We start from the raw sequence: 17,248 nt of genomic DNA, 5'->3' as shown, positions 1-17,248 counted from the left end.
CGGGCACAGGGGCGGGGCCGCCGAAGGGGACGGGCTGCGGGAGGGGTTTAGGCTTCCGCCCCCAGCCCGGAACCTTTCTTCTCCGTCCCTGGCAGGTTCCGGGAGCCTCGGCTAGTGGGGGCCGGAAGTGGAGGCGGTTGGTGGGGTTGGCGGGGCTCGGGGACGCTGCGCGGGCGGTGGTTTGCGAACTGCGGGTGGACTGAGTGTAGTGACCGGCGTCCTGCTGTCTCGCCCCGTCGCGGGTGGGCGAGGGTGGGTGGTGCGCGGCGGCGGCGGAACGAACGCGGTGCGGGCGGGGCGCCCGCCGCTGGGCTCATGGCCTCCTGCGCGAGCATCGATATCGAGGACGCCACGCAGCACCTGCGGGACATCCTCAAGCTGGACCGACCCGCGGGCGGTGAGCGGGGGTTGCGGGGGTGGGCCCCAGGCGAGCTGACAAAAGGGCGGCGCGCGTCTGAACCGCCCTTGGGGCCCGCAGCTCCCTTAGGACCAGCTCTGGATCCTCCTGGCGGGTAAGGGTGGACGGGGATTGACTGTGCCCCTCGTTTCCTGGCCCCGAGGTCTCTAGTGTTCCTGGGACTGGCCTAGCTTCTCTTCCCTTTCGCCATGGTTCAGAGGCCTGGTCTGGGCTCCGTATATGGAATTCTGGGCCTAGGCTTAAGCGCGATGCTGAAGAGCCGCCGGTCCCCGCCATAACTTGCCCTTCTCTCTGGAATAAAGACTCCAGGCCTCCCGTTCTGAAACTGATTTCCAGGAGGAAGGTGTCCAGCCTCAATTCCGTGTTCTTTCTGGGATGAAGGCAAACCACAGACCGCACCACCCTGACTGAATTAGGCTACAAATATCTCCAAGCCCTAATTTGTTCCCATTCATTCATATTTCTCTTTGGCTCTTAATGATACCTCAGAACTAATCTTGCCCCCAAAGATTCCCCAAGACACAGCTAACAGGGTTGTAATATACTGTTGTCATTGAAAGAGAGGAGTGTCTCGATACTGTGATGGGCATGGGAAGGGTGGAGGCTGATGAGTGCAGAGTGCAGGTCTGAGAGGGGAGAGTGGGCTAGGTCTGGTAATGTGAACAGGGTCTTGGGTGTCAGGAAAGGCACCCAAGGCATGTATGTAGAAGCCACCTATTAGGAAAAGGAAATAGCACGGGTGGAGGCACTAGTTTACTGACAGGTTTAGGGACCTCTGAAGTGGGCGGTGATGATGGTGTGGGTGTACAGTGGAGGACTGATGTTTCCTCAGATCTTGTTCTTACACCTGCTGGGAGGCCCAGACTGGCTGCTTCTGGAAGCAGGCACTGGTGCTCACTAGGGGTGGATTCAGCTAACCCCTACTTTCAGAAAATCCATCTGCTGCCTGAGACCACTGGGTCCTTTGTGCCAGGCCTGGAGTGTGTGCCCTCTTCACTCATGAGTTGGGCGTGGACCTCTTCTGCTGCTCAGCTGCTTTGCAGACTAGACTCTGCAGATATTTGGTAGAGCCTGGCATGGCCAACCATGTACAGCCTGGGCCTGCTTTTTGGTTGTCCTCATGGTACCCTTCATGGAAGGAAGAGTGGTCAGCTTGTCACTGAACAGCTAAAGTGGCTCTGATCCGAATGAAGTGGCCTGGAGGCTTTCCTTATAACTCCTTTGTTTATTGATTGGCACTTGATTCCCTTGTTTGCCAAGCAGCTCTTTCTTGTCTCCTCTCACTGAAGGACCAGGTCAGAACTCAGACTGTTGAGGGCTGGGCGCAGTGTCTCCCGCCTATAATCCCAGCACTTTGGGAGGCCGAGGTGGGTAGATTGCTTGAGGCCAGAAGTTCGAGACCAGCCTGGCCAACATGGTTTCCCAACATGGTGAAACCTCGTCTCTACTAAAAATACAAAAATTGGCCGGGCACAGCGGCTCACGCCTGTAATCTCAGCACTTTGGGAGGCCGAGGCGGGCGGATCACAAGGTCATGAGATCGAGACCATCCTGGCTAACTCGGTGAAACCCCGTCTCTACTAAACATACAAAAAATTAGCTGGGCATGGTGGCGGGCACCTGTAGTCCCAGCTGCTCGGGAGGCTGAGGCAGAAGAATGGTGTGAACCTGGGAGGCGGAGCTTGCAGTGAGCCAAGATCGCGCCACTGCATTCCAGCCTGGGCGACAAAGCAAGACTCCAAAGAAAAAAAAAGCTGGGTATGGTGGCTCACGCCTGTAATCCCAGCACTTTGGGAGGCCGAGGCGCGTGGATCACAAGGTCAGGAGTTCGAGACCAGCCTGGTCAAGATGGTGAAACTCCATCTCTACTAAAAATAAAAAAAAAGTAGCCGGGCATGGTGGCACGTGCCTGTAGTCCCAGCTACTTGGGAGGCTGAGGCAGGAGAATCCCTTGAACCTGGGAGGCGGAGGTTGCTGTGAGCTGAGATCATGCCACTGCACTCTAGCCTGGGCAACAGAGCGAGACTCCATCTAAAAAAAAAAAAATTAGCTGAGCTATAATCCCAGCTACTTGGGAGGCTGGTGCAGGAGAACTGCTTGAACCCAGAGGGTGGAGGTTGCAGTGAGCCAGGATCGCGCCAAAAGAACTGAAAGACTGTTGTGACTGGAAACTTGCTATGTTCCTGAATGTGGAGCCCTAGGCTCCTTGCCATTTGGGGATTTTGGAAATGGTGTCTGAGCCTATGAGAGTGTTTGAAACCCAGCCAGTTGCAAAGAACTGAAATGCTGTCTTTCGTTACTCCACACTCTGTCCCATAGTTTCTCTCCTTTTGGTCCAGCTCCTTTGTGTCCCTGCATTCTGTGTTTACTTGCCCAAGATAGCTTCTTCTGAGCCATTTCTGTGTGGGGCAGCCCCTTCCACATCTTACCAGTGCCCTTCCATGCCTTAGGAGCCCATCTTCTCTCCAGATCTTGACACTACATTGGTCTAGGCCGTGATCTCTCTCACCCAGATTCTCAACCATTCTGCCTGCTATCTTAATCATCCCACTGGCCAGAACTGACCACGTCACCTTCCCCTTTGAAACTCTTTATGGTTCTCATGGCCCACAGGGAAGAGTCTAAGTGCCACAGCATCATACCTGATGCCTCTGCAGCTTTGTTTTCCCTCCATCCTTCCTGTGTCTGTGTGTTCTGGCCACACTAACTGCTGTATAAGGTCTTTCCTGACCATTCCTATGCCCTCACTCAGAGTCCACAGAGTTCTGTAGTAACCCAGGCCTGAGTATTAACTGGCCTCAAAGGGTCCTTGATGGCTTGTACCCCTCCCCCAGGCAGAAGAGCCTCATGCTCATCCTTGGTCCTGCATACATCAGCGTTTATGGAACGAGAGATGAACACAGGGCCCTCCTCCTCATGGACATGCTTTGCTCAGTTGAGTGTTCCTAGAACACCTCATAGTTCTTGAAGGAAATTCTGCAAGGGGAGAAGCTTGTGGGCAGGTCGAGCAACCTTATCAGAGTGACCCTTTCTGTCCCCAGGCCCCAGTGCAGAGAGCCCACGGCCATCCAGTGCCTACAATGGGGACCTCAATGGGCTTCTGGTCCCAGACCCGCTCTGCTCAGGTGATGGTACCTCAACAAACAAGGCTGGTCTTCGGACCATGCCACCCATTAACCTGCAAGAGAAGCAGGTCATGTGAGTACCTAGGAGACGACAATGGTGGTGATGGTGTGTTTGGGGTGTCTTCCTAGCTGAAGCCATGAGATGGGGAGTGAGCAGGGCCAGCAGCCTCTGCTGCTTCCTCTCTAGATGACCTGGGGTGGAGCTTGAGCTTGCACTAGGATGAGAGGCAAGGACAAGCTCAAGGGTTTGGCCTGGATACCTGGTTTAAAATGAAAGTAGACTCATTCCCAAGGAAGGAGGTGAGCAAGCGGAGCTGTGGGTCTGGGGCCAGTGTACCAGGCAAAGCTGACATTGGACTAGATACCTTTACCAGGCTGGCTATGTCCTCGCTTCCTCCCGTCCCTGCCCATTGAGCCTTTGGGTGAACAAGAGACAAAGTTTTTGCACTCTTCCCCACAGCTGTCTCTCAGGAGATGATAGCTCCACCTGCATTGGGATTTTGGCCAAGGAGGTGGAGATTGTGGCCAGCAGTGACTCTAGCATTTCAAGCAAGGCCCGGGGAAGCAACAAGGTAGGTACTAGGATGCTGTGGCAAATATAATGTATAGGGGCACACCCAGCCTTTCCGGTCTCCCTCATGCTGCCAGTTCCTGTGGGGCCACCTTGACACTTTCCCAGTTTCAGGAAGCCAGGGCTGGGTGCCAAGCCTCTGTGGGAGTCTGGCTCCAGGAGGTAACAGTGGGTAGCTGGACTTGCATCTGTGTCCTCTCCCATCCCCAGGGATGTTGGGGGCCACCTAGGCTCTAGGGAAGTTCCGTGACTTTTCTCACCCTGGGTTCTCAGGTGAAAATTCAGCCTGTCGCCAAGTATGACTGGGAGCAGAAGTACTACTATGGCAACCTGATTGCTGTGTCTAACTCCTTCTTGGCCTATGCCATTCGGGGTGAGTAAAGACAGTGGGGAGGAAGGAATGTTATGCTGGATGTCCAACAGAGCCAGTTCCAACATCAGGCCACTCAGGCCTTAGGGGTACAATGGAAGGTTTGTCCATGCTGCCTCTTGGGGAGCTGGGTGGGAAAACCAAGCTTGCGACTATGGTGGTGGCAGGGAGACAGACAGGGGCAGTGCTTCTCTGCTGCTGCCTGAGCCTGGATATGTACTCATGGTCCACTGCTCTCCTGATTCCAGCTGCCAACAATGGCTCCGCCATGGTGCGGGTGATCAGTGTCAGCACTTCGGAGCGGACCTTGCTCAAGGGCTTCACAGGCAGTGTGGCTGATCTGGCTTTTGCACACCTCAACTCTCCACAGCTGGCCTGCCTGGATGAGGCAGGCAACCTGTTCGTGTGGCGCTTGGCTCTGGTTAATGGCAAAATTCAGTATCCATTCCTTCCCGTGGGTGGTGGGACTGAAGAAGGGTGGGCGGAGCTGGGGTGTTACGCCTCTTCATTCACCTATCTAGCCCTTAACACCCTGCTCAGAGAAGAGATCTTGGTCCATATCCGGCAGCCAGAGGGCACGCCACTGAACCACTTTCGCAGGATCATCTGGTGCCCCTTCATCCCTGAGGAGAGCGAGGACTGCTGTGAGGAGAGCAGCCCGACGGTGGCCCTGCTGCATGAAGACCGGGTGAGGGGGCTGGCATGGCGAGGAGGCGCCAGAGAAGCCATAGTGTGGGGATGGGCTGCACACTCACCTCTCTGTGCCTTCCAGGCTGAGGTGTGGGACCTGGACATGCTCCGCTCTAGCCACAGCACTTGGCCTGTGGATGTCAGCCAGATCAAGCAGGGCTTCATTGTGGTAAAAGGTCATAGCACGGTAAGCCTGTGACTCCCTGCCTCCCCTGCCCTCCCCTTCCTCATATCCATCCTCTGTTCCCCGTATCCACAGCTGTCCGGGCAGCTTTACTAGCATTCTGTCCATGGGGACTCTGAGCTCAAAGTGGCCCTTGCCTGTGCAGTTTTCTCCTTACCTCACAGCACCCTGCAGGTCTGGCCTTCTCTAGGGACCCTGTTCATTCAGTCAGTCACACAAGCATGCCAGTCCCACCATGAGTCAGTTCAGCTCATTACCATCCTCATTTGGGAGGGACTTGTTCTCACCTCTAGTCAGCAAAGCTTTTTGGGTTCTTTCTAGTGCCTCAGTGAAGGAGCCCTCTCCCCTGATGGGACTGTGCTGGCTACTGCGAGCCATGATGGCTATGTCAAGTTCTGGCAGATCTACATTGAGGGGCAAGATGAGCCAAGGTAAGGCAGGGCCTCAGGGACCAGGATCCTCCCGAGGTAGCCGACCGGACTGCTCACTCAGGCCCCTCATCTGCCTACCTGCAGGTGTCTGCACGAGTGGAAGCCTCATGATGGGCGGCCCCTCTCCTGCCTCCTGTTCTGTGACAACCATAAGAAACAAGACCCTGAGTGAGTGAGTGGGCAGCCTAGTGGGTGGTGGGCTGGACCATGGCTCCCAGCAGGCGGCCCAGCCAGCCAGTCAGTGCCTTGTTGCCTTGCAGTGTCCCTTTCTGGAGGTTCCTTATTACTGGTGCTGACCAGAACCGAGAGCTAAAGATGTGGTGTACGGTGTCCTGGACCTGCCTGCAGACTATTCGGTAAGGAGTAGTTGGAAGGCTGGGGGACTGGGCAGGGGCAGCAGTGTTGGGAATGTGGCTTCCTTCAGTTCTCAGCCTCATTCATTCTGCTTTGTGGCTCTCTAGCTTCTCCCCAGATATCTTCAGCTCAGTGAGTGTGCCCCCTAGCCTCAAGGTTTGCTTGGACCTCTCAGCAGAATACCTGATTCTCAGTGATGTGCAACGGAAGGTAGGCTGCCATGGGGTACCCTGGGCAGAGCTGGGATTATAGAGGAAGGCCGGGGGGCAGGTGGCGCATTGCAGCCCTTAGCCTCTGAGCTCAGCTAGGAACGTTCTGCCTGTGCAGGTCCTCTATGTGATGGAGCTGCTGCAGAACCAGGAGGAGGGCCATGCCTGCTTCAGCTCCATCTCGGAGTTCCTGCTCACCCACCCTGTGCTGAGCTTCGGTATCCAGGTTGTGAGTCGCTGCCGGCTACGGCACACTGAGGTGCTGCCTGCCGAAGAGGAAAATGACAGCCTGGGTGCTGGTGAGCTGCCCCAGGGTCAGAGCTATGTGTCCATATATCTAGGGGGTGTGGAGGCACAGAGAGGGCCAGGGGCTTCATCATCCACACTATCCTTTCAGATGGTACCCATGGAGCTGGTGCCATGGAGTCTGCAGCTGGTGTGCTCATCAAGCTCTTTTGTGTGCATACTAAGTGAGTGTTTGGGGAGGCCCATCAGTGCCCTGTCTGTGTTTGTCTCCACTCTACTGATCCTTGCCCTTGGAGCACTTTATTCTCCCCCTTATTTTCCTGCAGGGCACTGCAAGATGTGCAGATCCGTTTCCAGCCACAGCTGAACCCTGATGTGGTGGCCCCACTCCCCACCCACACTGCCCACGAGGACTTTAGTGAGTAGGGCGTGAGAGGGAGGTAGGGTAAGTTGGACTGACCAGGGTCTGAGATCTGACTCAAGTGGCAACTTGCCCTGCAGCATTTGGAGAGTCTCGACCCGAACTGGGCTCCGAGGGCCTGGGGTCAGTCGCTCACGGCTCCCAGCCTGACCTCCGACGAATCATGGAGCTGCCTGCACCTGCCAACTTCCTCAGTCTGAGCAGTGAGACCAAGCCCAAGTTGATGACACCTGACGCCTTCATGACACCTAGCGCCTCCTTGCAGCAGGTACTCTCCCAAGGTAGGGGGACCTGGGAATGCCTCAGCCATAGGCCACAGGTCTTATTCCCTGCATCTCCCCAGATCACTGCCTCTCCCAGCAGCAGCAGCAGTGGTAGCAGCAGCAGCAGCAGCAGCAGCAGCTCCCTTACAGCTGTGTCTGCCATGAGCAGCACCTCAGCTGTGGAACCCTCCTTGACCAGGTGAGGCAAGGGTGAGAGATGGAGGATGGCAGGGGCTGGTACCAGATGATGCCAAGCTCTGGCTGCTGACACCTCAAGCTTCTCCCACCAGGCCACCTGAGGAGCTGACTTTGAGCCCCAAGCTGCAGCTGGATGGCAGCCTGACAATGAGCAGCAGTGGCAGCCTGCAGGCAAGCCCACGCGGCCTCCTGCCCGGCCTGCTCCCAGCCCCAGCCGACAAACTGACTCCTAAGGGGCCGGGCCAGGTGTGTGAATGGGTGTCTGTGTGAAGTGTGGGGAGCAGGTGGGCGGCAGCAGGGAAGGTAGGTGGTGGGTTCCTCCCGACCCCCCTGCTGCTGATCCTGCTCTACCCAACATGGTCCATGTTTCCCTGAGGTCATTTCACCCTCCTGTGTTTCTTGGTGGGTGTCTTCTCAGCCTCCCTGTCCCCACCTCCTCTTCTGGGCTGTGGCCTCGTTTTTGACCTGTATCCCCACTTGACCTTTTGACTCTGCTGCCCCGTCTCTCATTACTACTAATACTAATGCTTCGTGTCTGTGCCCCCATCCCTGCCTCACCTCCTGTCACTTAAGCCTCCATCTTTGGCCCACCTCAGGTGCCTACTGCCGCCTCTGCACTGTCCCTGGAGCTGCAGGAAGTGGAGCCCCTGGGGCTACCCCAAGCCTCCCCTAGCCGCACCCGTTCCCCTGATGTCATCTCCTCAGCTTCCACTGCCCTGTCCCAGGACATCCCTGAGATTGCATCTGAGGCCCTGCCCCGTGGTTTTGGCTCCTCTGCACCAGAGGGCCTTGAGCCAGACAGTATGGCTTCAGCCGCCTCAGCACTGCACCTACTGTCCCCACGGCCCCGGCCAGGGCCCGAGCTCGGCCCCCAGCTTGGCCTTGATGGAGGCCCTGGGGACGGAGATCGGCATAGTACCCCCTCCCTCCTGGAGGCAGCCTTGACCCAGGAGGCCTCGACTCCTGACAGTCAGGTTTGGCCCACAGCACCTGACATTACTCGTGAGACCTGCAGCACCCTGGCAGAAAGGTGAGGAGCTTGGGAGGGGAAAAGTGTGTTAGCAGGAGGGACTTCAGATAGATTCATCCTCTGCTGAGTTGGCCTGTCCTTCCAGCCCCAGGAATGGCCTTCAGGAAAAGCACAAGAGCCTGGCCTTCCACCGACCACCATATCACCTGCTGCAGCAACGTGACAGTCAGGATGCCAGTGCTGAGCAAAGGTGGGTGCCACTCTACACCATTGTCCTCATGGGGGGATGGGCAGCAAGTGGGCAGAGGCTTACTCCTCCTTCCCCTTCCCACAGTGACCATGATGATGAGGTGGCCAGCCTTGCCTCTGCTTCAGGAGGCTTTGGCACCAAAGTTCCTGCTCCACGGCTGCCTGCCAAGGACTGGAAGACCAAGGGATCCCCTCGAACCTCACCCAAGCTCAAAAGGAAAAGCAAGAAGGATGATGGGTAGGGAGGAATCCTAGGGAGGGAGAGGGTGGTCTCCAGGCTGCCTGACGTAGCCTGAGGTGCTTCTCACCTATGGCAGGGATGCAGCCATGGGATCCCGGCTCACAGAGCACCAGGTAAGTGAACGAGCCCACTTTGTACTTGTGGAACTTCACCCTGCCGGGGTGGAGAAGGGCTCTGGGCCATTACCTGGTCTGGTGTGTGGGGATGGGTGGGGCAGGCATCGTGTGACTGTCAGTGCTATTGACAGGTGCCAGAGCCCCCTGAGGACTGGCCAGCCCTAATTTGGCAACAGCAGAGAGAGCTGGCAGAGCTGCGGCACAGCCAAGAAGAGCTGCTGCAGCGTCTGTGTACCCAACTCGAAGGCCTGCAGAGCACAGTTACAGGCCACGTAGAACGTGCCCTTGAGACCCGGCACGAGCAGGAGCGTATCCTTGAGACTGGTAGCACAACATGGCATAGGGATGGGGGCAGCATTCTTGGCCTGGGAAGGAGTACACGACCTGCTCCAGGCCTGTTCCTTAGCTACGGCGCAGAGCGGCGGCTGGAGCGAGCACTGGCTGAGGGGCAGCAGCGGGGAGGGCAGCTGCAGGAGCAGCTGACACAACAGTTGTCCCAAGCACTGTCTTCAGCTGTAGCTGGGCGGCTAGAGCGCAGCATACGGGATGAGATCAAGAAGACAGTCCCTCCATGTGAGTTTCGCATGCAGATTCCTTTTGGGTGGTTCAGGTGGAAGTGGGGGTACTTGTCAAGCTTCTTCTCATGGCTCCACCTCCCCCTCTTCCCCTCTGCCAGGTGTCTCAAGGAGTCTGGAGCCTATGGCAGGCCAACTGAGCAACTCAGTGGCTACCAAGCTCACAGCTGTGGAGGGCAGCATGAAAGAGAACATCTCCAAGCTGCTCAAGTCCAAGGTGCTATAGGGCCCAAGATGTGGGTGGAGGTGGTGGTTCCTGGGCCTAGTCAGGCCAGGTTGGGCTCAGGTTTTCAGGGTTTTTTTTTTTTGTTTTTTTTTTTTGAGATGGAGTCTCATTCTGCCTCCCAGGCTGGAGTGCAATGGTGCAATCTCAGCTCACTGCAACCTCTGCCTTCCGGGTTCAAGTGATTCTCCTGCCTCAGCCTGCCAAGTAGCTGGGGCTACAGGCGCGCGCCACCACACCCAGCTAATTTTTGTATTTTTAGTGGAGACAGGATTTCACCATGTTGGCCAGGGTGGTCTCGATCTCCTGATCTCATGATCTGCCCGCCTCGGCCTCCCAAAGTGCTAGGATTACAGGTGTGAGCCACTGCGCCCAGCAGGCTCAGGTTTTCAACTTGGCCCCCTCTTCTAACCCCAGAACTTGACTGATGCCATCGCCCGAGCAGCTGCAGACACATTACAGGGGCCGATGCAGGCAGCCTACCGGGAAGCCTTCCAGAGTGTGGTGCTGCCGGCCTTTGAGAAGAGCTGCCAGGCCATGTTCCAGCAAATCAATGATAGCTTCCGACTGGGGACACAGGAATGTGAGTGGGGTCATATGGCCCAAGGTGGGAGGGGTTATCCTCTTTCCTTCTGTTCCTCTTATAGTCCCTGTGGTCACCCCTCAGACTTGCAGCAGCTAGAAAGCCACATGAAGAGCCGGAAGGCACGGGAACAGGAGGCCAGGGAGCCTGTGCTGGCCCAGCTGCGGGGCCTGGTCAGCACACTGCAGAGTGCCACTGAGCAGATGGCAGCCACCGTGGCCAGCAGTGTTCGGGCTGAGGTGCAGCACCAGCTGCATGTGGCTGTGGGCAGGTGTGTGGGCAGAGTACTGGGCAAGGTGGTGGGCTTGAGAAAGGCCAGACTGGGCTCCCTGTCCACTTCACCTCACTCACTTCCCTTTGCAGCCTTCAGGAGTCCATTTTAGCACAGGTACAGCGCATCGTTAAGGGTGAGGTGAGTGTGGCGCTCAAGGAGCAGCAGGCCGCCGTCACCTCCAGCATCATGCAGGCCATGCGCTCAGCTGCTGGCACACCTGTCCCCTCTGCCCACCTTGACTGCCAGGCCCAGCAAGCCCATATCCTGCAGCTGCTGCAGCAGGGCCACCTCAATCAGGCCTTCCAGCAGGTATGATAGGCGTTAGGCCCTGGTAAGGGTCACGTGTCTCTTGACAAGGCCCACACACCATACATTCCACCCACCAGCTTTGCACCTTCTGGCCCCAGCAAACTGTTCTTGGTTCCCTTTGGCCTCCAGGCCATTGTCCCTGCTGCTTCCTCTTCCTGGACCCCCTTCTTCCCACCTAGCCCACCTTGCTTTACAACTACCCTTCTCAGGAACCATTTCCCAATCCCCTAGGGTAACTATACAACCCTGCGGGGCTCTCTGAGTCCCTCTGGAGCCCTCACTAGCGCACCCCGTTGTCTTCCTCCCTCAGGCCACACAGTTCAGATAAACAGACATTCCATCCTGATATTTGCTATAAACACTGCTCTTTTTTTCTCCTCCAGGCACTGACAGCTGCTGACCTGAACCTGGTGCTGTATGTGTGTGAAACTGTAGACCCAGCCCAGGTTTTTGGGCAGCCACCCTGCCCACTCTCTCAGCCTGTGCTCCTTTCCCTCATCCAGCAGCTGGCATCTGACCTTGGCACTCGAACTGACCTCAAGCTCAGGTAAGTGGGGGCAGCCAGGAATGGGGAGATGAGCTGGGGAGTGGGGGAGTGGGAGCGAGCAGTTTGAAGCTACACCCACTTCTGCCTGAATCCTCTCCCTAATTTTCTCCACCAATCCTCTCTGCCCTCACCCAGAGGGTTCCCTCTGGGCTTCAGTGCCACCAGGGGGCGCTCCCATCTGCTGGTGCCCACCTGTAGCCTGTCCTTTCCCCCATCCCCAGCTACCTGGAAGAGGCCGTGATGCATCTGGACCACAGTGACCCCATCACTCGGGACCACATGGGCTCCGTTATGGCCCAGGTGCGCCAAAAGCTTTTTCAGTTCCTGCAGGCTGAGCCACACAACTCACTTGGCAAAGCGGCCCGGCGTCTCAGCCTCATGCTGCATGGTCTTGTGACCCCCAGCCTCCCTTAGCTGCTAAGCCTGCCTTGCCCAGGGGTGGGATGGCACTGAAGGCCATCACACAGGCCTAGGCCGAGGCAGGGTCACGGCTGGCCTTTACCTGCTCAGGCCCCCATCTCTGGGGTGTTTTGGGGTCAGGGAGCAGGGAGCACTGGCCGTGGTCTACAGGGTGTGGTAGTCAGAAGGTTTAGGCTGGGCCCAGGGCAGGTATTGTGCCTGCTTGGGTTCTGCCATGCCTGGAGCATGACCCTGAGATCGTGACACCACTTGAGTGGAATTTTCCATGTTCCTTTTTACCTCTAATTTGGATCTTTTTGTTTTTGAAAAATATTGAGAAATTCAATTAAATGCTTTTGGAATAAAATGGAGTATGTGTGTGCTTTTGGTTTGTCTTTGGTGTGACTCTCATAACTGCCCTCTGTTCCTTCCCTGCCCCTCTCTTCCCTGTGGAGCTCTGTCTGTCTAGGCCAACCCAGCCAAGGGGCGGGGTTACCCACTCATCTGCTCCAACTGCCTTCCCAGATCTCCCTTCTCCCTCCTTTTATGGGGTGAGGGTCCAGGGGCCTGCTCAGCACCAGCCTGTGCTCCTGGGAATTTCTGCTCTCTGAGGTCCCTTCTCGCTCCTTTTCCCATTTGGGTGTTGGAGGCGGAGCCGCCGGCTGGGTTCGGAGCCCCACCCCCGGCTTCCATCCAATCACCGTCCTTCCCTCCGGGGGCTGGGCGGACGGGCTGCGCTCCAAGCTGCTAGCTCCCGCACTAGGCTCTCAGCCAGGGACGATGGGCCGCTGCCACTGCCGCTGCTGCTGCCGCCGCCGCCGCCGCTGCTGCTGGCAACCACCCCGTGCCCTGAGGCCGTTGCTGTTGCTGCCCCTCGGTGAGTGCGGGCGTCCGGGGCCCGGGCCACACCCCCTTCTCGCCCAGCCAGGCCAGACTGGGCATAGGGTGTGTGGGAACACTGGGCACCAGGGTGGAGAAGAGTTGCAAGGGCTCCAGGAAGGTGTGCTAGTGACTTCAGGACAGAAAGTGAGAGGCACAAATAGCCCTAGTTATGGGAGAAGGACTCCAAAATTTGCATCCCCTCTTATAAAGGGAGACATGCCAATGGCAGGACTTATAGATCGGTCATAGGATCCCTAAGTCCTCTCTGAGGGTCTGGCCTGGATCCCAATACCTCTGCATCCTGCCCTGTCTCTCCAAAAATACCTATCTTTAGAGAGAGTTTGGAGGGCCAAGCAAAGCTTGTCTAAACCGCAGAGAGATGCACCTGTTTCTAGTCCCGGGCCTCTGGACCACCCTCCCCTCCACCCTATCCTGATTCCTTCACGTGAACCCTCCTCATCCCACCTGGGGCCCCAGAAGCTCAGAGGAAGAGCTGATTTGGGGGACACAACATCCCCTCCCCCTGTGCAAATCCCAGTCTGGGTCTTACCTTGAAGGGGGCCTGGGCAGGTAATCCCGATTTGCCCTTTAGTTCCCTAGGGCACCCTTTTTCCGCTGAGTCACATCCCCAGAGTGCTCCCAGGTAAACAAGCCCCTGGGGGCTGGGGGACGGGCCTGGCTCATCCTATCTACCATTCCCTCACCCCCACCCCACTTCTAGTCCTTGTACCTCGCCTGGCAGCAGCTGCAGCGGGCCCAAACCGCTGTGACACCATATACCAGGGCTTCGCTGAGTGTCTCATCCGCTTGGGGGACGGCATGGGCCGCGGAGGCGAGCTGGAGACCATCTGCAGGTACCAGAGGTTGCGAGGCAGTGGCCCAACCTGTGCCACCATTGGGGACTGAACCTTTTATTTCCCAAACCAAAATCTCCTTGCCTCACCTAATCCCCCTAATCCCACTCCCTTAACAGATCTTGGAATGACTTCCATGCCTGTGCCTCTCGGGTCCTGTTGGGCTGTCCGGAGGAGGCAGCTGCAGTGTGGGAATCACTACAGCAAGAAGCTCGCCGGGCCCCCCATCCGAATAACTTGCACACTCTGTGCAGCGCCCAGGTGCATGTTCGGGAGCGCGGTACAGGCTCCGAAACCAACCAGGAGACACTGCCAGCTGCAGCACTTGCACTCCCCATGGCCCCTGCGCCCCCACTGCTGGCGGCTGCTCTGGCTCTGACCTACCTCCTGGGGCCTCTGGCCTAGCCTATCAGGTCAGGTGGCAGTGCCTGTGCCTCCAGCCCTGCCCTGGCGGTGGTTGTCCAGGCTTTGCAGAGCGCAGCAGGGCTTTTCATTAAAGGTATTTATATTTGTACTAAGCTCCTTCCTTTCTCCTGGCTGCGGCCTTGCTTGGCTGGGGCCAGGGACTCCCAGAAACTGATCCTTTGCTTGGATGGAATGGGCGGGGCTGAGGGCCACCACAGGGGACTCAATCTTCCTCCTTACAAACACTGGTTTCCCAGTGGCAGCGCAAAGCTTTCCATTTCGTGCAGGTCCCAAGAGCTCCTCCAGTGGAGACCAGAGATCTGCCGGAATGCACAGTCTTCCTCTACTTTCCTATGCTGGCTTGGGGTCGGGAGGGCGGGGTCTCAGCCCTGCACTCCTAGCACTGCCTACCCCTTCTATCCCGGCCCCTGGGGGCCAGGTGAGCTGGTGAAGTGCCCTTGATCTCAGCTCCACCCCCTCCCCAGCCTCTGGGCTCCTGACCATTTCACCTCCTCCTCTCTCTGCCTGTCACCTCAGCCTTCAAGGCACAGCACAGACTGTGTGCTCAGTCCCTTCCTCTGGCTTTCTGGTCTGTCTGAAGGAGGCCTGTTCTAGAAGGTGGGGAGCCTCTGTTGAAGTCCACATTCAAGCCCCTGATATGACCTGAAGTGGCAAAAACTGGGGTTACTGTAAGGGTTCCTCTGGCCTCTGCTCTCCACAACCTTGTTCTTTGAGAAAAGGTAGGCGGTGTGTTGTCAAAACAACTGCAGAAGGCTTTCTGGAAGCCGTGGAATGACAGCATGTGGTGTGCGAGGAGCCCCTCTTCATACCGGTGGAAAGGAAGAGCAAAATCAGCTAGGCAGAATCTGAGGAAGGAGGAAGCCTTCTGGGGGTGGGACCTTCTGATCAGCCTTCTCCCACCACTGTCAGGATCCTATTCCAAGCCATCACCCCACGGTTTATAGAGGCACTGCCATAGTCTCCTCATTGACGTATATTATCGCTCCCTCCACTTTATTTTTATTTATTTATTTTTTTTGAGATGGAGTCTTGCTCTTGTCACCCAGGCTGGAATGCAGTGGCGCAATCTTGGCTCACTGCAACCTCCACCTCCTGGGTTCAAGCAATTCTCCTGCCTCAGCCTCCCTAGTAGCTGGGATTACAGGTGCCCGCCACCATGCCCAACTAATTTTGTATTTTTAGTAGAGATGGGTTTCACCATGTTGGCCAGGCTGGTCTCGAACTCCTGACCTCAGGTGATCTGACCCCCTTGGCCTCCCAAAGTGCTGGGATTGCAGGCATGAGCCACCATGTTCGGCCTTATTCTTTACTTTCTAAATTGAAAAACTCAGCCGGGTGCAGTGGCTCACTCTTGTAGTATCACCTCCTCTAGGAACTATTCCCTAACCCTGACTACAAGCTGAATCAGAAGGCTCCTCTAGGTCCACACAGCTCCTGGATTCCCTTCTGCCTCAGTACTGATAGCACTAGCTTGTTATTGTCTAGGTACAGGTCAGAATTCCCCACTGTGGATTCCCCAAGGGCAGGAAGTCCTTTTTGTCAGAATCCTCGTTGTGTCTCTAGCATCCATCCTAGGGCTGGATATAAAGGGTGCACTTGTGGGAGGGTGTGGAATGAAAGATAGAGCTCTTAAGTCCAGCATGGGTAGTGCTACAGTCAGCAAGAGCTTGGACTGAGAATGACCCCACTGTGGAGGTGTGTCATTTTAGGGTGGCACCTTTACCCTGGGCATACTGCTAGGAAGGATGGTGCTGGGGCTGTATATCCCAGAAGTCTTCCAGAGCTGGGCTTGGATGACCAGGAGCAGGGGCCTGGCTGTTCTGGCCAGCCATCAGGGAGATTACCATCCTCCTGCTGTGACCTACTTTTCCCCTGGTTTTTGCTCTCTAAGTCCCTACTCTTCCATGGAATAGAGTGGGGCTTGGGGAGGGGGGAAAGAATCTGCTCTCTGGCCAGGGGCTTAAGGGCTTTGTGTGTTTTATCCTAGAGCTGGAGGAGAGGGGTGGGCTGATAGCCAAGCTGGCTGGGCCCTGGGCACAGCTGCCCAGGCCAGAGCATCATGGTGATGGTGTTTCGCACATTTGTTTATTTATTTATTTATTTTTTTTGAGATGGAGTCTCGCTGTGTCGCCCGGGCTGGAGTGCAGTGGCCGGATCTCAGCTCACTGCGAGCTCTGCCTCCTGGGTTTTTACGCCATTCTCCTGCCTCAGCCTCCCGAGTAGCTGGGACTACAGGCGCCCGCCACCTCGCCCAGCTAGTTTTTTTGTATTTTTAGTAGAGACGGGGTTTCACCGTGTTAGCCAGGATGGTCTCGATCTCCTGACCTCGTGATCCGCCCGTCTCGGCCTCCCAAAGTGCTGGGATTACAGGCTTGAGCCACTGCGCCCGGCGTTTCGCACATTTGAAGCACTGTGGACAAGGAGTACCTTATTGTTCTGAGAGAGCCTGAGGGATGGATGTCCTGAATCCAGTCCCCTCTGCATTAATGTATCTCTTCACCTAAGGACCTCCCTCCTGCTCTTCTCCAGAGCCCAAACCAGCACACAGTAAGGGTTCAATAAATATTTGTTAATTAATGCACTGAATGTCTGTAAAACAGGAGTGTTGTGTAGATTTCTGAGTGCCATCAACCTGGAATTCATATTACTTTTAACCCTCACAACAACTCTGTAAGGTCAGGATTATGACTCCCCCGCTTATATTTTATTTATTTATTTTATTTTTATTTTATTTATTTATTTATTTATTTTTGAGACGGAGTCTCGCTCTGTTAGTGCAGTGGCGCGATCTCGGCTCACTGCAAGCTCCGCCTCCTGGGTTCACGCCATTCTCCTGCCTCAGCCTCCCAAGTAGCTGGGACTACAAGCGCCCGCCACCATGCCTGGCTAATTTTTTGCGTTTTTAGTAGAGACGGGGCTTCACCGTGTTAGTCAGGATGGTCTCGATCTCCTGACCTCGTGATCCGTCTGCCTCGGCCTCCCAAAGTGCTGGGATTACAGGCGTGAGCCACCGCACCCAGCCTTTATTTTATTTTTTGAGACAAAGTCTCATTCTGTCACTCAGGCTGGAGTGCAGCAACCCAATCCTGGCTCACTGCAGCCTTGACCTCCTGGGCTCAA

At 56.4% G+C, this 17,248-nt stretch overlaps 2 protein-coding genes across 5 annotated transcripts; both read left to right on the top strand.

The window, feature by feature from the left end:
• The first annotated feature begins 80 nt into the window (after positions 1 to 80).
• Positions 81 to 12,337, top strand: LOC101021032 (enhancer of mRNA-decapping protein 4). Of its 3 annotated transcripts, XM_031657910.1 has the most exons (30): positions 104 to 397; positions 3,253 to 3,352; positions 3,460 to 3,616; positions 4,004 to 4,115; positions 4,388 to 4,487; positions 4,733 to 4,922; positions 5,025 to 5,172; positions 5,257 to 5,361; positions 5,680 to 5,789; positions 5,874 to 5,957; positions 6,050 to 6,145; positions 6,251 to 6,353; positions 6,471 to 6,651; positions 6,750 to 6,822; positions 6,925 to 7,016; positions 7,100 to 7,287; positions 7,363 to 7,481; positions 7,573 to 7,726; positions 8,053 to 8,510; positions 8,596 to 8,700; positions 8,785 to 8,937; positions 9,017 to 9,053; positions 9,188 to 9,365; positions 9,474 to 9,629; positions 9,733 to 9,848; positions 10,272 to 10,437; positions 10,522 to 10,708; positions 10,801 to 11,020; positions 11,404 to 11,567; positions 11,789 to 12,337. In XM_031657910.1, exons 3-30 carry the CDS (start codon positions 3,582 to 3,584, stop codon positions 11,979 to 11,981), a joined length of 4,023 nt encoding a protein of 1,340 aa, XP_031513770.1. In that variant the 5' UTR covers positions 104 to 397; positions 3,253 to 3,352; positions 3,460 to 3,581; the 3' UTR covers positions 11,982 to 12,337. The 3 variants fall into 3 exon arrangements, with proteins under 3 accessions (XP_031513768.1, XP_031513770.1, XP_031513769.1); XM_031657908.1 differs by lacking the exon at positions 3,253 to 3,352 and having other exon boundaries at positions 81 to 397; XM_031657909.1 differs by lacking the exon at positions 3,253 to 3,352 and having other exon boundaries at positions 110 to 397; positions 8,077 to 8,510; positions 11,789 to 12,333.
• Positions 12,338 to 12,645: 308 nt separating this feature from the next.
• Positions 12,646 to 16,898, top strand: NRN1L (neuritin 1 like). Of its 2 annotated transcripts, none has more exons than XM_031657912.1 (3): positions 12,646 to 12,843; positions 13,570 to 13,702; positions 16,537 to 16,898. In XM_031657912.1, the coding sequence occupies exons 1-3, from the start codon at positions 12,747 to 12,749 to the stop codon at positions 16,592 to 16,594; spliced, it is 288 nt and encodes a 95-aa protein (XP_031513772.1). In that variant the 5' UTR covers positions 12,646 to 12,746; the 3' UTR covers positions 16,595 to 16,898. The 2 variants fall into 2 exon arrangements, with proteins under 2 accessions (XP_031513772.1, XP_031513771.1); XM_031657911.1 differs by lacking the exon at positions 16,537 to 16,898 and adding an exon at positions 13,822 to 14,216.
• The last annotated feature ends 350 nt before the right edge of the window (positions 16,899 to 17,248 follow it).

This window comes from Papio anubis, chromosome 18, assembly GCF_008728515.1.
Source record: "Papio anubis isolate 15944 chromosome 18, Panubis1.0, whole genome shotgun sequence".
Lineage (NCBI taxonomy): Eukaryota > Metazoa > Chordata > Mammalia > Primates > Cercopithecidae > Papio > Papio anubis.
The sequence above is the reverse complement of the archived record's forward strand: the minus strand, read 5'-3'. Positions and strand labels throughout refer to the sequence as shown.

What these genes read in the sequence shown, in the direction of transcription:
- LOC101021032 (XM_031657908.1), top strand. Translation starts at nt 316, where the DNA reads ATGGCCTCCTGCGCGAGCATCGATATCGAGGACGCCACGCAGCACCTG. An exon ending in CTGCAAGAGAAGCAGGTCAT is followed by an intron (nt 3,617 to 4,003) that starts GTGAGTACCTAG and finishes TCTTCCCCACAG; the next exon opens with CTGTCTCTCAGGAGATGATA. An exon ending in CTCCTAAGGGGCCGGGCCAG is followed by an intron (nt 7,727 to 8,052) that starts GTGTGTGAATGG and finishes CCTGTCACTTAA; the next exon opens with GCCTCCATCTTTGGCCCACC.
- NRN1L (XM_031657911.1), top strand. Translation starts at nt 12,747, where the DNA reads ATGGGCCGCTGCCACTGCCGCTGCTGCTGCCGCCGCCGCCGCCGCTGC. An exon ending in GTTGCTGTTGCTGCCCCTCG is followed by an intron (nt 12,844 to 13,569) that starts GTGAGTGCGGGC and finishes CCCCACTTCTAG; the next exon opens with TCCTTGTACCTCGCCTGGCA. An exon ending in GAGCTGGAGACCATCTGCAG is followed by an intron (nt 13,703 to 13,821) that starts GTACCAGAGGTT and finishes CTCCCTTAACAG; the next exon opens with ATCTTGGAATGACTTCCATG.